Raw genomic sequence first — 18,478 nt, 5'->3', positions numbered from 1 at the left:
TTATGCAGAAATCCTGGTTCTCTGAGGAAGGAACATGGGAAAGAATGGTGAGGCCAAGTTGGAAGTAACGTGCCTGGGATAAATTGAAAAGGGCTGTTTATGGACAATGTGACCCACCAACCACTCTAAGGGATCTATGCCGAATCGCCGTTGAGGAGTGGGACAATCTGGACCAACAGTGCCTTGATAAACTTGTGGATAAAATGCCACAAGGAATGCAGGCATGCATCAGTACAAGAGGACATGCTACTGGGTATTAGAAGTAGTGGTGTGTACAGCAGTCTGGACCACCACCTCTGAAGGTCTCACTGTATGGTGGTACAACATGCAATTTGTGATTTTCATGAGCAATAAAAAGGGTGGAAATGATGTTTATGTTGAAATATATTCCAATTTTCTGTACAGGTTCCAGAACTCTTGGAACTGAGGTGATGAAAAACTTTTTTTGATGTCTCTTTGTGATGCTTAAATTAACATAAAAATTATTATACATATGTGATTTTTAAGTGAAGTATATTACCCAAAATATCATTTTGGGGAAACCATTTCCCAAGATGTACATTACTTGGCTTCCCAATCATATCATCTTGATCCCATTTCCATAATACTGTTTGCTTCAGTTTTGAGAAAACTTTGATAAAAACATTGAATTTGTCATTTGGCATTTCAGAAGGTTGAACATTTGACCCGAAACTGAAGAATATAACTCCTTCGGAATTATCCATAACTGTTTTAAGTTCCTGCAATATTAAAAAGTGAACCTTGCTAAAAACTTTATTACTGACAGACAAATTCTAAATATTGTCTATTTTGATATAACACTTAATGGTCCTGGCAACTAAAGTATCATAATTACTGTTATGACAACTAATCTATGCTTCATGAAGTTAAGAAAACACACATGGTGCAATAAGCAAAGATAATCACATATCCATTCAAATGTACACTTGACAGCACAAAAAGTGGCAGTGGAAAACTGCAGCCAGAGTCAAAGTCCAGCACAGCATTGACATGACTGAATTGTCCTATGCCATTTTTCTGGATTACATTGAGAACAAGAGGAAGAGAGATTATTACTTGAAATCTTACACAATATCATCCTGTATATATTGTGCCTGTACTTCAATAAAATAAAATAAAGTTTTCTCCAAACAAAATACACTGCTATTAGCTATAGGTACATTGTAGAAACAGCTTAAAGGGAAGCTTCTGTTGATTGTCAATAGAGACCAAATATGTAGGCATTATAAATCATTGAAATAGACAGGCAAAAATGCATTATAAATAGCTAAAATAGGCAATATGAGGCAATGTTGAAAAACCTCACATTATTTCTATTTGTTTAATAAATTGCACTACTCAGCCATGCAATCAGCATATTTATGTTAACATTGTGTGCATTATATTTTTAAAGCAACTTAAAGATTGTAAACAAAATGCTAATTGTACTTGATGGAAAAAGGAATATGTTTCTTGAAAGCCTATTCACTAAAGTGCTTTACCAACTTACTGGTTGCACTTGACAATCAAATTCTTTTTTAATTTTCTGGAGTCTTGCAGAGTCTCCTGTCAAAAAGTACATTTTTAATATGTGAAAATGAGCCCTCAACATCTATATAGGTAACTGGAACAAATCTAAAACACTGAACCATTGTAGGGTCCATTTCCACTGCAACTGAATTGTCACCTTGTAGAATATTTGAAATCTGTCAAGATCAGGATTTTTCAAAAACACCATTTTACACTTTTCTCTAACTAATGAATCCGTTGTGACCTTGCCACCACTGATGTGAAATATCACACAAATAAAACTCTTTGACAGAGATATTAGTCACTTCTGCCCACAGGGAATAAAATCTTTGTGACTCTAGTTAACCGGAATTTGCTACAAATAATGAATTGAGTGATGACCCTACTATGAACAACAACTTCTATTTTGACACAACAAGTGTACCTTGTGATGTAGTGTTAGCTTTGACAGAGGAACCTTCCACAATTGCCATCATTTCAAACAATTCAAAGAGAATTGTGACTGTAAAAATGACTCACATAATGTTGTCTTCCACCATTATCAGCCTACAGTTGTTTTGAAACTTGAAAGTAATGTTCTACTGTGTCTTACCATCAATACAAAAATGGTGACTCTGTACACTATGTGGAACACATTTCAATGTCCTCAGTGACTTTGGTGATGAGGCAAATGTTGCCTCACATCATCAACAAAGTATTTGGGCAACTAATTCAACTCAGTATGACAACACATTATGTGGCTTCACTTGTCCATCTACAATGGGAATGAACCAGATGCATCCATTCACAATCCAATGCAAGAAGAGTCTTCATTTTGCACCTGCACTGTACATACATGGTCTATGGAATCTTTTTCACCATAGACCTCAGAACAAATGTTTTGGCATGTCCCTAATAGGACTTCTGCAGAGAACGTGTACATTTGAGTTTCCAGTGTAAATTACCAACCTTTAAAATGGAACACCTGGCAAAATAGTTCATGACCATGAAATTCACACTGTACAGTTACAGAATCCATCAATGATACCTCCAAATTTATGGCGCTACTAAGCAACACAGGGGATCACGCCCACATTACTAATGATGTCATAGAAGCACACCTGGCCAAAGGCAAGTCTGACACTGCTTAGGCAGCACTGCTCCAACTCATGGAGACACCAGAGTAATACCTAGGACAAGTAATTTATGAGACAACTCTGTGAATCAGTTAATCTGACTTTCATGCAAGACAGAATGCTCTGTATGCTCTGGCTAATTAAATTAACACCTCAGCTTCAGATGCAAATAATTTTGCACAAATATAATCCAACAAAAAACAAATTATTTCTGGACAGGCTTTTGCAGCCTCACAGTAATGGCAATAGTTGGATAATACATACAATAATAAACATTTCAAGCACATTCCTACTGCATGATGTTGGCTACAATCATGAGGAGATGCTAAGACCCCACCATTTGTGTACACTCATGAGAGTGACATCACAAGTGACTACTAGAGAGTGGTGGCGTCGAGCTGGCTGTGACTGCCATACCCACAGTTGACAAAAATATACCTCACAGCATCGAGAGGGTGCAATCACAGCTATGTTGGTTTTACTCGTGTTTCGGTGATTGTGCATGCAACTGATCCACAATGTGCAAACATCCAAATGCTATGTGTTCTGCCACAGGCAATTCAGATCACTATATCCAACCACAAATGGAACATATGACATCTCTCGTCCAAATGCACATTGCAAATAACACTCACATCAGGTTTGTTGTTACCATCAGGCACACTGTGCACCTTAGAGAGAATTTCCCATTGCAGCTGATGGTAACAGATGTTTGTGAACCAATCTTGGATGCAGATTTTATCCATTGATTTCACCTCTCCCCTGACCTAACATTAAGCATCTTCAGGCAAACTCCAGCAGTGGAGAGTCAGTACCCAGTAACAATGGCAGTCCACCAGCACATTCACATACAACTTCAGACAGGATTATTCCTTTACAACCCCCTTCAAACCTGACATATAACACGTGCCTACAACTATGTAATGACTGTCATGATTTGGAGTCTGAACTACAAGCATAACAAAGAATTATGAAGAAGAAAAAAAGGAGAGGCTCAGGTTACACAATGAGAATTTAGAATTGGAAGCTCAGGCACATACCTTAGTGAGAGAACTGGATGTTATGAAATCTCATCTCAATCAGTTACAGTGGATACAGAATCACAATCTGGAAATTCCTGGAGCAAACAAAATAGCACTTGCCACTATGTTGATGGCCTGCACATACAGACAGTTGCTGCATACTGCACTGCACAGCTCACCAAAAATGCAGTTCAGTAAGGTGAACTTTCCTAACAGCATGCGTGCACCCATTATTTGTGCCTCCTGTGTCATCCACATGATGTGAGCGATTATACATGTTACAGTGCAAAAAATTAACACCACACCAGGCCAACTGTCTCTGTGCATTGCCTCAAACCTAGACTTTGGAAGATAAACCCACCATAGATGACACAAGTACCACTTGTGCAGAAGACAACAAGCAAAAAGAAACAGATGGCAATGCACCACCTCATCCATCTCTGCCACAAGCAACACTCCCACTGATGAAATTCAAGATTTTTGATACTGGCCAGCAGTGTCATTGCAGCCATATACAAAGTCCTCCCCCCAACCTTACACAGTTCATTTGCACTAAAGAGAGGATGCCATCACTGTGCTTCTTTGTCAAGGAATGGTCCAGTCATGTCCTGCCTTGGAGCCAGCCTTGGAGCCAGCCACAGGACTGCTGGTCATTCGAAGTAGTATGAATAACATGTGAGAAGCTGAAACCTTTGTGGCCTCCTGCCATCAGTGCTACACATTGCATAGCGGGGTTGAGGGAGTGTCTGTGGGGCCCTCACCATCATTGATGCAAAATATCACTCAAATAAAACTCTTTGGCAGTGATATTAATTATCCAAGCCAACAGGGAGGGACATGTCTGTGACTCTAGTCAGCCAAAGTTTGTTATGAACAGTTGTACTGTGTGCACATGAACTCTCTGTTGTCTACAATACAGTTCACATTAACCTCACTTGCTAGCAACCTGCTTCATTCCTCAAACTCTCCACACTGGAATTCCAACAAACCACATTTTGCTGGCACATCGCAATCTTTGAACTGCATCATCCACAGTTTTCACTGACTTTGTCAAAGGTTGCCCTGTTTCTGGAAGCTGGCAGATCACTTGTACCAGGACACTGGACTCTGCCATGATGGAAGTAAAGTCATTTCTCACTTCCAAAGATATGAGAAGTTTCTATGCTGTTACAACTGAAGATGCTTCATCCTCCAGAGCCATGACCAACTTAGTTGTACTGGGGAAATTTGTAGCATAGTAAACTGCTGCTGAAAACTGCTTCTCCCATCTCATTACGATGAACTGAGAGGGCAGAGATATGTCTGGCGCAATGTACTTAAATGTCTGACTCCTCGACAGGGCTTTCACAATGATCTTCTTAATACTGGATATCAATTTGTCGACATCCAGAAACAAGCTCCTGACACTATGTGAAAACCACATCCTACAAAGGCCACATGAAGCACATTTTGAAAAAGTCCTTTTTCATGTATAATTCAGCATCTGAGATGAGATGACATGAATACACTGTCATAGGTATTCAGTTTCTTCATGCCATCATAACTGTAAATAATTGCTAAATAACAGTGTGATAGTTGAATCATTAACTTTTTCCAGATGCTCTGTTGCAAGCTCTTTTAATTCACCTTCTAAAGCATCTAATGGTCTAACAATTATACTGGCAGCAAAAAGATCCATAGGATCAGTTGACTTGTTGACTGAAATACTGATTCTTTTATTTTTTACTTCATTTTTAAATATTTTCATTACCGGTACTTCATTGTAACATTCACTTAAGTAACAGTTTCATAAACTTGATGCATTGGGCAATGACTCATTTGTATACTTCTCTGAAAACTGTCATAATGTTGGATTCTATATTTTCGAGAAACAGATTCTGGCACCACAAAAAGCTTTACATGAGTTGAACCAGTAAAGGAATAAATAATAATCAAAAAGGCAACAAAAGGCTTTTATTTTAGCGGTTAGGTATTTAAATAAAGAAAAAGGCAACCTACAGCTGGTGTTTCAGTCATAAACATGTAAATAACACAGATTCACATTCAAACTGAATGTAGATTTACCACATTTAAAAAAGGGTTTCTACCAAAATTCTGGTCTCTGCTCATCAATACAGTGGAACAGACAACATTTGGCATTCTCTGTAAAAGGGTGGAGGTTCAGTTCCATGTTAGGAAGCAACAATTTTTTTTTTTCCTTTTCTGTCTTTGGCATAAGAGCCGTGTAGGGCCAAGATTCAATAAATTCACCATGCACTTCAAGTTTTGGAGCTCTCTTTTCCTGAAACACTAGAAGTGAACACAGTGAAGTGCTGGGAACCAACACAAAAACAGTGCACAATCCTGTATCCATTCAACAAACAGAAACAATAATGTCAACTACACATTACCATGTATTTGATCTTCCTGCTATGCCAGAAAGTGATGTTAAGCCAAATTTGAAAATGTTGACTGTTCTGGTAAACTCTTCACTGTAGCATCACTACTCAGGAGCAATGAACTGCCATCTGTCGGCTGAGAGGTTCTTCTATGGCATACTTGCAGTTGTAGTCCCTGTTGTAAATACTTGATCAACCACAAATTTGGTTCACAATCATAGAAAATGTTTTCACACACCAACAAGTTAAAGATGGCCATGAATAATTTATACCAGTGATCAGCAATTTAGACAAGTGGATGAAGCATTTGGTGTTTCATATTATTGTGCAACCCAGCAAGTCATCAATCTTACCTTATTTTAAAAGCAGAAGTAATTGCTTGCTGCCCAAAACTACCAGGCCAAAGGCTGAGACAAGTGCTTTATCAAGAAACAAAGGGTGACAAAGTCCCTTCAGAATTTTTGTGACACCTACAAGGTATGATAAACACAATCACAGTTTTCGACTATTTGTTGTTGCAAATTTGGCAACAGTTACCATCACCAGTGCAAGTAGCATTGGCGGCACATGAATATCAACTTATAAACGAGTTACCAAAACTAGCTGGTAGAATATATGCAACACTGAACATGTCAAAAACAGTGGCCACGACTTTATTGGCAGGTGGCATGCCATTCAGCTCTGCCCAGTGGATGCTGATCTCACTCAAAGAGACAACATTGGACTGCAACCATCACATTGCACCACCTGCTGAGCATTTCTGGAGAGCTATAGAGCTCATTCACCACAGCTGAAATGCTTATCAGGCAGGTTTGAGAACAGTAGCACTGGAGAGGACCTAGCAAACAGTTACAGAACTGCAATGCCAATGTTATCAGCAACCTGGGAGCAATTCTACTAATGTTTGCTGGTACCACAGACGACAACAAGCATAGAAATGCGTAAAATCATGCACCTAATCGAACAACAATCTCAATCTGTATTAGGCACGACAGATCGCAATTGAACAAAATGTGCCACTAGTGACAAATGCAAGTTAAACAACAGGTGGGACATCATCATGCAGCGGTAAGCAAACTGCTACACAATGGTTAGTATGTCCACAGTAGCAGTAAAACATCTACACAATCTCCACAAACATTACAGCCACCTGCACACCCCACAGCATTTCAATTGTTGTATCAGAGAGACAGATAGATAGCCTCCTTGACTGACACTGGCCCCAAGGTCAGCATCTTCCCACTTCAGTGCACATTTGACAATAAACGAGATGAACATCTGTACCTGGAGGCAGTAAACAATAAGCCATTAGGTACTGGTTATTGACTTTGACTTCACCAGCCCCTCTATATGGACATTTGTAGTTACTGGCATCACCAAGCCTGTATTAGGTGCCAAAAGTAGGACTATAGAACACAGTGATCAGAGGCACAGTAGGCTAGCTCTGCCTGCAGCATGGTACAGACAACAGACAATGCTAACACCTGTGCAAATCTACAGAAGAAGTCTATGGCCAGTTTTTGGATAGCAGCACAGCATAGTGACATCAAATACCACAATTGGCTAATCTGTTGCACAACATGCCTGCTGACTTGCCTCACTGTGCCTACCAGAATCAAAGGCCAAATTTTAAGAATTGCTTCAAGCTGAGATAATCCAGCATTCTGACAGATTGTGGTCTTCACCTTTGCAACTCATCTGCAAGAAAGACAGCTTGTTGCACCCCTATGGTGATTATCACATTTTAAATGCCAGGACCGTACCAAACAGGTACTCTGTGCCAAACATTCAATATTTTGTGGGTGCTTTAGCTGACACAAAAGTTTTCTGCATCACATACTGCCACGAAGCATACAACCAAACACATGGGAGGGAGGTGGAAGTTTAATGACACACTGAATATGGTAGCAATATATCATTTGGCCCATCTGAATTCTATTTATGCTGTTATATCTGAAAACTGTCCCACAGACATGGCAACATATCACATACCTTGATGACATTTTAGCAATCTCACCAAATGTCGGGCTACATGAATGACAAATGTGAGAAGCATGTTAGTGGTTGACAAATATGACATAGTATTTAATGAGCAGAAATGCATCATCAGCAAAGCAGAAATGACCTCACTGGGATGAATCATTTTGGCAGATAACATTCATCCATTATGAGAGAAATCAATAGCTCTACAAACCCTTCTGAAGCCAACAGACTGCCAATAATTACAGTGTTTCCTGGGAATAATCAACTTTTTTTGCTGCCACTTCCCAGCAACTGTCCCTTACAGACATGCTTGCAGAACATGATACCACAGGTTGATGATCCCTTGAGTCAACCTTGGAGACAGAAAAGTTTTCTACAGTCTTCTGCTGAACATTATTAGTGTAGTGCTCCTCAATCACCCAGTGCCATCTGCACTGCTGGCAGTAATCACAGACGCCAGCCAAACAGCAATAGATGTAGTCCTACACCAACAGATTGACCACCAATGGCAACCATTAAATAAAAAAACTGCAACCAGTTCACAGCAGTGGATCACATATGGCAGAGAACTACTTGCAGTGTAAGAAGTTCTTTAATATTTCCACCGACAATCTGAAACTTGCACTGTGACAGTTTAAGTTGACCACAAAACTGGTAGTTCCACTTTCCAGAATACTAGTGACAGGTGTTCCAGCAGGTGGTTAGACATACAGAGTTTGTCAGCCAGTTTACAATGGAGGTGTGCCACGTGAAAGTAGCAGAAAATATTACAGCTGACTACTTCTCACACATCTGTGGTTTGGTGTATATATAGCATGGACAGCTAAGAACATGCTACCTTCTGAAGACTGCAGATCAACAACTACAAGGAATTATTGCCTACCCTTCCACAGGACCATGACTTTCCCAAACTTGGTGCCAGGCACAAAATTAACACTATGGTGCAACATCTCTTGACACAAGCCAAGCCTGTACACTGCCCCAGAACTCCACAAAGCTACTCTTGCCAGTGTTCACAATCTGTCACATCCAGGAGTAAACATGATACTCAAGTTATATATAAAAACAAAGATGAGGTGACTTACCGAACGAAAGCGCTGGCAGGTCGATAGACACACATACAAACACAAACATACACACAAAATTCTAGCTTTCGCAACCAACAGTTGCCTCATCAGGAAAGAGGGAAGGAGAGGGAAAGATGAAAGGATGTGGGTTTTAAGGGAGAGGGTAAGGAGTCATTCCAATCCCTGGAGCGGAAAGACTTACCTTAGGGGGAAAAAAGGACAGGTATACACTCGCACACACACACATATCCATCCACACATACAGACACAAGCAGACATATTTGGTCTTTAAATATGTCTGCTTGTGTCTGTATGTGTGGATGGATATGTGTGTGTGTGCGAGTGTATACCTGTCCTTTTTTCCCCCTAAGGTAAGTCTTTCCGCTCCCGGGATTGGAATGACTGCTTACCCTCTCCCTTAAAACCCACATCCTTTCATCTTTCCCTCTCCTTCCCTCTTTCCTGATGAGGCAACCGTTGGTTGCGAAAGCTAGAATTTTGTGTGTATGTTTGTGTTTGTTTGTGTGTCTATCGACTTGCCAGCGCTTTCGTTCGGTAAGTCACCTCATCTTTGTTTTTATATATAATTTTTCCCATGTGGAATGTTTCCCTCTATTATATTGATACTCAAGTTATTGATTTAAAATAAATGTCCTCACATAGTCACATTCATGTATTCAATGCTAGCTATGCAAAACGGGATGAGTCATAAACACTGACATGAGGCAGTTTCGAGGCTCTCCAATAAGACTTGCCCAAGCCCACATCAGTCCTGTAGGCTAGGGTGTCCATTCGTCCCGTTTTTCCCGGGACAGTCCGGTTTTTTACCAAAATGTCCCGCTGTCCTGAAAGTTTTTTTGGGGACGCTCAAATGTCCCATTTTTTTATGATTCCACTTGGCTAGAGTATTTTACACTACTGGTTGTTTAACTTGCTATTAACTGCTCAATTATTTACGCTGGGAAGCGTGTGATGACTTTCAGCATACACCAAACATGTACTGAACTGTCAACAATTGCAAGTAATTTTAAACGCACTATAGGTTACCAATAACAACGAAGATTCTTCTCTTCTAAATCGATCCACTGAATCCGTCCTTTTGGTTCAGAGATACTCTACACCACTAACACTTGCTCTGTGGCTTTCATCATCTCACTGTTAATGTTTTGCACTGTGCAATCACTGTTTCATTATGCCAAAACGAAAGTGTAATTTTAACAGCAATATAAAAAGCAAGTTTCCTTTTATCACTGGTAGTGGAGAAACTGTAGAATGTACGTTGTGCAGATCAAAATTTGCTATTGATCATAGTGTAAGGTCTGACATTGTGAATCACATTAAGACTTAGAAACATCGCATGAGTGATCAAACGAAAAGAGCAAACAAATGCGTGAGTGACTACTATGTAAACTTAAAATCAGTAGCAGAAATGGATAGGCAGTTGGCAGCACAAGAAGCTACTTTTACATACCACAGTGCAATGCACAACCATAGCTTTAAGTCAATGGACTGTACTACAGCAGTTGTTAAAAAACTTTTCAATCCTAAATTCACATGTGGACACAAAAAATGTAATGCAATCATTTCAAATGTTATTGCACCATATGCAGCTCCGCAGGTTTTAAATGAACTGAAAAGTGCTTGATTCATTTCTGTAATGATTGATACATCGAATCATCTGGATTTGAAGTTGGTCCCTATCCTTATCAGGTATTTTCACCCTGAAAATGGCATCACAGTGAAAGTCCTCGAATTGCTTAATTTAGCTGGAGAAACTTCAGATTTACTTCAGAATTGGAGGTTTTAAAGAAATATGATCTTGAGGGAAAGGTGATTGTAGTTTCTGCAGACAACACTAACACCAATTTTGGTGGCAAGCAGAGGAAAGGAAAAAAACAATTTGTTCTATAAACTGCAACAGAACACAGTGAATAATACAGTAGGTGTTGGCTGTCCCGCACATGTGGTGCACAATTCCTTACAAACTGGCTCAAATTGCATACCCATCGACTGCCAATTAATTGTAAACAAAATCTACCAGCATTTCCACATAGATACAGTAAGGGTTGAATCTCTGAAGTAATTCTGTAAGTTTACTGAAACTGTATACAAAACTGTACTTGGACACAGCAAGACAAGGTGGCTATCTCTGCTACCAGCATCGGAAAGAATTGTAGAGATATTTCCTGCTTTGAAATCATATTTCATTTTCCTTGATAAGTGTCCTGTTATCCTTAAACAATTCTTTGATAACCTTGTGTCTATTGTTCTTCTACGTTTTCTTGCTAGCCAGCTAAAACCTTTCTCCACAATAATTAAATGTATTGAGAAACAAGAAATCACAATAATGGAAGTTTATCAAGAAATAATCAAATAATTGAGCAAATTTCAATGTAGAAAATCTTAAAGATTTCCTACATCCTTTGTACATGAGACTCTAAGAAAGCTGGAAGAAGAGGGTGAAATTCATATTTATGCTGACACCTTCTATGACTCTTGCATTGAGTATATTAAAGAATGGTGTTTACCATTTCTCATGCCTTTTAAAGCATTTGACTGGGTTAATACTGAAAAGGAGCAGCTACAGTAAAGGATATTCAGGACTGTTGTGTTTTTGTTAAAAGTATTGTACCAAATTTTCCTGTTGATGAAGATGAACTGTTTGATGAATTTTCATGTGCACAGAGCTTCATAAAAAGTGAAGAAGGAGTCAAAGAAAGTGTTAGTGCAATGTGGTCTATAATATGTGCTAATTTCAAAAGTAAAAATATTAACATGAAAAACATGATTCATTTGGTGGAGTTTTGTCTGGCAATTCCTGGGTCAAATGCTCCTGTGGAACGTGTGTTTTCATTAGTGAACTCTTTGTGGTCAGATGAAAAAACCAGAATGAAAGTTGAAACAGTGAGGGCCTTGCTCATTGTCAAAACACACTTTAATGGTGTATCGAGTACTGACTTTTATGATACAATTTCAAATGAATATGCAATTCTTGATAAAGTACATAAAAGTGAAAAGTATGGTGATAATGTGGCAGAATAATCGTAAGAAGTTATTTGGGGTCATCTGAGTGCACGTTTTAAAGGTAAACTTGTATGTGTATTAAATTAGTCTATACAATATTTATGTCCCGTTTTTTTTTTCTTCATTGTCCCAGGTTTTTCTCTAATTTATTTTAAATGTTCCCTTTTTCAATGAAAATGAAATGGACACCCTACTGTAGGCCCCCCTTCCACCTGTGAGTGGCTAGAGATGCATTTTCAGAGTGATGGACAGATGTGCTTGATGAGCGAAGCAACACCTATCATGGACATTTCTACTTTGTCACCACCTGGATAGCATGATTTGATTGCTCTCTCCACATCACTGCAGATGAGGGCCATCAATTCAAATCCATTTTGGTCTAAGAACTGTCCAACTTTTGCAGCATTCAGTGTCATCATATAACAAAGTATCATCTTACCAGTAGTGGGTTGGTGGAAGGATGGCATCAGATCTGAAGACATCTCTCATATGCCACAACGAGAAAGGGACAGATGCTCTTCCCACAGTCCTCTTTGACCTCCATGCAGTGTACAAACAGGTCATCAGAGCATCATTAACAGAAATGGTCCATGATGAGACATTATGCATTCCAGCAAAGTACCTCATACCTGTACCACTACCATGAACAGCAGAAATGTCACAGGTGGCGCAACAGCTCCAAGATCACACTGCCTAGATCCAACACCTACCTGCCCAGCTTTGTGCCACATTGAACACCATGATTTCATCCATGAAGCTTTGGATGACTGTATTTGTATCAGTCTCCACACAGGTCACATCAAATCACCATTCCAGCAACGATACACTGCTCCCTTTCCAATTATGCGACCAGGAGACCACACCATGGAGATCAAGCAAACTGGTAAAACCACAAAGGTCACTATTGAGTGAGTCAAGCCAGTGCCTTCACTTCCACAAGACATCATGAAGACACTGCAAGCTTCATTACACCCAGAGACGTCCATGCTGACCTCACATGCAGTTACCATCTCTATCCATAAGCCAGCAGCCACAATGTCATCACAAGCAGCAACTACACAGATTCCATGGCCAGCAGTTAGCTCAATAGCTGTCCAATTTTCTTGGATTGGACCATATGAGAAAACTTTCCTGACCCAGCACTAGATACACACAAAAAGCTCTGGAACAGTGCCCTAGCAGAAAATGAAATAAGAAACAATCTTTCTGGGTGAGCATCTGCAACTGAGTATTGTGATAGACATGAAAATCAACATTTCAGTTGTAAGGCTTTTATTTTTAATGTGACAACCAGTTTTGGGTGAACAATGTCCATCACCATGTGCAAATCACTGAAAACAGAGGAGAGGAATGCGATAAAAATAATTTTTCTATATGCCTGCATGAATGAAATAATTAAAACTAATGCAGACATCATATACACAATTTTTAGGCCGCCCGGCTAGCTGTGTGGTCTAACGCACTGCGTCCTGAGTGGGAAGGCATGCTGGTCCCTGGCATGAAGCCTTCCAGCAGATTACTGTTAAGGTCTGGTGTGCTGGCCAGCCTGTGGATGGTTTCTAATGCAGTTTTCCATCTACTTTGGCGAATGCGGGCTGGTTCCTCTTATTCTGCCTCAGTTACACTGTGTCAGCGATTGCTGCACAAACACCCTTACCACGTATGTGTACACCATACTTACTCTACTATGCAAACATCTGGGATTACCCTCATCTGGTATGAGATGTTCCCGGGAGGGGGGGGGGGGGGGGGGGGGGGGGGGTCCACTGGGGGCCAAACCACACAATAACCCTGGGTTTGCTGTGAGGCAGTGGTGGTGTGGGTGGACTGCTGTGACCTGTTGTGGGGTTGTGAACCACTGAGGGCTACAGTGGGATGAAGGCTATCCATCGTTTCTACATTCCTGATTTAATACAATACAATACACAGTTCTTAGCAGTTGTTGGGCTAGATATGGTGAAACGTTAAAAGAAATAAGAAATAAAGAATAAAGAAATAAGAAATAATAAAATACTGTGGTGACAGCTAATAATAACACAAAGAAACAGCCAGATGAAGAGGCTTGGTGTAAGATAGGAGCCAGAACATATACGTCAGTCATGTGCTGCAACCCTGAATGTCACGTTACTGGGTACAGAGGAGGCAACTACCACAAGCGAGTGTAGTGCATGGAGTGATCTGCACTGAATGACATGAGACTAACTAGTCCAGACACTCGCGCTTAACTGACAATATTTAAATATGGAAATGGAGAGAAAGTATTATGAACATGAAAGGTGAACAGAGAAGCATAATACAACAAATCTAATGGATTAATCAACACATTAAAATAAGGCAACAAAATGAACAGATGATAAAACCACCAAATAAAAAAGATAGCTGCTTAAAGAGACGTGGGCAGAATAAAAACTAAATAAATAATAAATTGTGTCAGTTTAAAAGTGAATGGCCTGGCTAGCTGGTCTCATGTCATTACCATTTGTTCATCCTAAAAGATGGCCATTGTACTGTCACACCAAAGTTCACCAGTTTAGCTTTCTCATTTGCATGCACCACTCTGTGCCCTTTGCTTGCTTGCTCCTTATCTGAACAGATTTTCTTGCATTTTTCTAGAGGGTCACACTTTGCACTGAGTGTCAATAATGCATAAATCTCCCAGTTACACTCACAACTACAAGTGTCCTTTCCTTTTATGAGCAATACTGTACAGTCTGTTGGTGTGACTGGCTCCTGAGTAACATGGAGGGAAATTCAAATTTCAGCCACTTTTACTATTTGTGTTGTTGAGTTTACAACCATTAATTCTTCATGTTCTGCAGATTTTTCAAGAAGAAGAACTTTCAAGAATGTAGTATGAGTCAGAGTTTACATTTATATGAATATTTTTCTATTTTTCAAAGAAAATAATTACCTACAGCTGTATCAACAAAGGCTGTTTACAATATACTACTACTTGTCATGCAGCTTTATAATGAATCTGTCTGTTCAGTCCTGAGTAACTGTTGGTAAATATATGTCAATTTTTTGATGTTCCACTATTTAGCAAAGTAAAGTTACTTTAACGTGTACAGTGTCTTCTACTGTGTGCAGTATCACAAAAGAAATAAAATGGAATATTGGTGATTAAATTGAAATTATGGAACTGTGATATATTGAAGCTTTTCATTGTGATGGTGTATGGGAACACAGTCATACAATAATTAGAGATTAGGGATAAATTTTTCTCTGACTGCAAGCATGATTTTCAATTTCTTTTTGTAGTGAAGATTGTATTTGGGGCTACCAGTCGCATCCTCAGCTCCACCTGGTATGTATAGACATAAACAGCTTTGCTGACCAGTGAGGAGTAACTTCCCAAATGGTGCTGTTGACACAGGTTTTACAGTGCACACTACAGTTGGATAGTGATGACAGCAAAATTCATATTCACAGGAATATTGAGCATTATGTCAGGAACATAGGAATAAGCACCTAGGTTGCCAATTGGGTCACCCAATATAAATGTGTGAGTTTGACATGCAAGTCGCCGAAGTGGCGTCAACTCAAAGGACTTGCACCAGGCGAATGGCCTACCCTACGGGAGGCCCTAGCCACACGGCATTTTATAATGTGAGAGTATTTGGAAACTGATATATAACACTGGCATTATGCTTATGTGCCAGTCCAAGAAAACAATCAGTGTAAATGTCAGCTATAAGGAGATCAAACTTCCAGTCACTAGATGTTATTAGTTCTTGTACTTCTGATGTACTGACAGCAGTCTTACACATAGCAATTCCAAGGATGCTACTGAGGAAAATAAATATATATCTCATATTGATTAGATGTATATATTCCAGATACATCTCTGGAAAGGATTTGTAACCCTGAAATTGCCCATGACATAATAAAAGAAACTGAAGACCATTTCTGCAGTCAGAATCAAATTTATTCCTAATTTCAACAACTGTGAATATATCATACAATCTATGAAATAATGTTTTGGATTTTGGCATGATATGTTTACCAAATATCTACTTTTATTTTCACCTAACATACAAATATTGCAAAATTAATTCTATCAAATGCAATATGCAAGACTGTTTATCTGGATATTGATCTTATACTCACCTTTGGAAGATCTTTTGAAGGTTTAATATGCATTCCTCCAACCTGAATTGTATTTGGTGTTAGAGGCCTGGGAAGGCCTATGCTTTCATGGTTGTTGAGGAGAAGCAGTGAAGTGCTTTTCCACAACTTATCAATAGATGGAAAATTGTCAATATTTCTAGAATATGTCATCATTATTTCTTGTTGGCGTGGAATATAACTGAAGAACCGCACTAATTCAACAAGGAGTCCACACACACTGTTTAACATCCGTTGTAAAAAATTCATATTCACAGGAATATTAAGCAATATGTCAGGAATGTAGGAATATGCACCAGGGTTGCCAACTGGATCACCCAACATAAACGTGAGAGTATTTGGAATTTGATATATAATACTGGCATTATGCTTATGTGCCAGTCCAAGAAAACAGTCAGAGTAAGCACCAGCTATAAGGAGATCAAACTTCTGGTCACTAGATGTTATTAGTTCTTGTACTTCTGGTGTACTGACAGCAGCCTTACACATTTCAGTTACAAGTATGCCACTTAAGAAAACCAAAGTAAGTGGGTTTGTTTCACCTAGTTCAAAAAGTGACAAGTTTCTCTCTTTATCTGTAAATAATAAAATGAGGCAGTTAATAGGTAATGCTGTACATCAGATATGAGCATTATTCTACTTAATTTATTTTTTATATCAACACTGCTTTACTTACAAAAGCTATCCATTCTGTAGTTTAATTTAATATCTCTTACATTCTTCACGGGTGGAGACTGTGGGAATGGACTAATCACAGTCAAATTATGCCCTCTTTGAGCTAGTTCATGAAGCAATGGTGATATAAAGACCATGTGACTCCTACTTGGAACTGTCACCACTGACAGAATGTTAGCTCCCTGTCCCTGTGTGATGACTCCAGCTAGCAGAAGTATACACTGCCAGATGCTCTGTAACAGAGTAGCAAAAATAAAAAAAATAAAAGCTGTTTGTAGGTGTTGCACTCACATTTGTCTGTTGTCATAAGTTCATTTAATCATAAATCTGAATAGCTCTACTATCTCATTGAGATGTATTATTACTTAACTTGTTTGAATATGGTGAATAAATCTGCCTATTCTAAACTACTCAATATTAGGCATCATGTCCAGCTCGTTGTATTCATAGGTTTTATGGCTGTCATTTCTAAAAGATGACGTTTTGGGTGTACACAACAGATAGCAGCCAACACCAACATCAACAAGATGGATAACTATTTACAACAGCAACAACAATAATGACAGATAAAAAATATCAACATAAGAGGTAATTTGAAATCAATTAGAAGTTGATATATGTCTGCAGTTAAACACAACGTTCCACATTTTATAAAACAAATATGGATCAAATTCTTTCACTTTCAGTAGGCATATTTGTCTTACTGAGTGTTGCCTTCTTACATCAGTTGTGTGTCACGCACAAAAATAATTCATTTTAACCATGTTGTATGCCATATTCTTGTAGTAAGAATTCTTCTTAAGCAAAAATTCCTACATTGCAACTACTTGAATGCAGCAACTGCATTTTTCAATTAGACTTCCTTTGGATTGGCATTTACTGCACTAGGAAATGTATTAATAGATGTTTATGACTTTCTTTGTTTTTCTTATGCTCGTAATAGTTCATTCACATTAGAAAGGCCCCCTTACTTGCTGCTATTCTGTAGTTACTTGCCATCAACTTTATTAGCATCTAACTGCCATGATAAAAGTCATTGGATAGTGTTAATGGATTGGTATCACTTACTTTGTTGTTGCCACTTTCTGAGATTGATTGGAAAAGAAGACACATACCTTCATGATAAGTTACACAGTGAGTTCAGAAGTTAAGTTTCTCCTCACTCATAAAGTGTTGACAGCTAAAGAAATGGGAGCCACAAAGTATTTTTCATGTGTAACATCTGTAATATTTAGGACTGATGTATAAGAGCTGATAAACACTTAAAATTTTAGCAATAGGTATAAAAAACTGCGATGGGATTGTGGAAATACAGGGTGACTTAAAGGAGATGAAGAGGGGTGTCAAATGAACAGTAGTATGTTGATTTTTCAGAAAAAAAGCCTTTTATTTATACAAAAGCAAAGGTTAATAGCAACATGAAACAGGATAGATTTCTACTCACCACATAGAGGAGGGATTGAGTGGCAGATGGAACATTTAATAGTACATTTAAAAGTAAACTAAGTTACCAGACAGGGTTCTTCTTCAGATGTAGAAAACACACACACACACAC

At 38.8% G+C, this 18,478-nt stretch overlaps 1 protein-coding gene across 1 annotated transcript in view; it reads right to left on the bottom strand.

Annotated features, from left to right (window-relative positions):
- LOC124797911 (UDP-glucosyltransferase 2-like) overlaps positions 1–18,478 on the bottom strand; it is a 133,515-nt gene that overhangs the window by 71,093 nt on the left and 43,944 nt on the right. The window contains exons 2-4 of the mRNA XM_047261040.1: positions 16,924–17,155; positions 16,230–16,822; positions 521–740 (exon numbers count right to left, since the gene is read on the bottom strand). Of these exons, the coding sequence (XP_047116996.1) occupies positions 521–740; positions 16,230–16,822; positions 16,924–17,155 (1,045 nt within the window). The remainder of the gene's footprint in view (positions 1–520; positions 741–16,229; positions 16,823–16,923; positions 17,156–18,478) is intronic.

Source organism: Schistocerca piceifrons, chromosome 1 (assembly GCF_021461385.2).
Source record: "Schistocerca piceifrons isolate TAMUIC-IGC-003096 chromosome 1, iqSchPice1.1, whole genome shotgun sequence".
Classification (NCBI taxonomy): Eukaryota; Metazoa; Arthropoda; class Insecta; order Orthoptera; family Acrididae; genus Schistocerca; species Schistocerca piceifrons.
The sequence above is the reverse complement of the archived record's forward strand: the minus strand, read 5'-3'. Positions and strand labels throughout refer to the sequence as shown.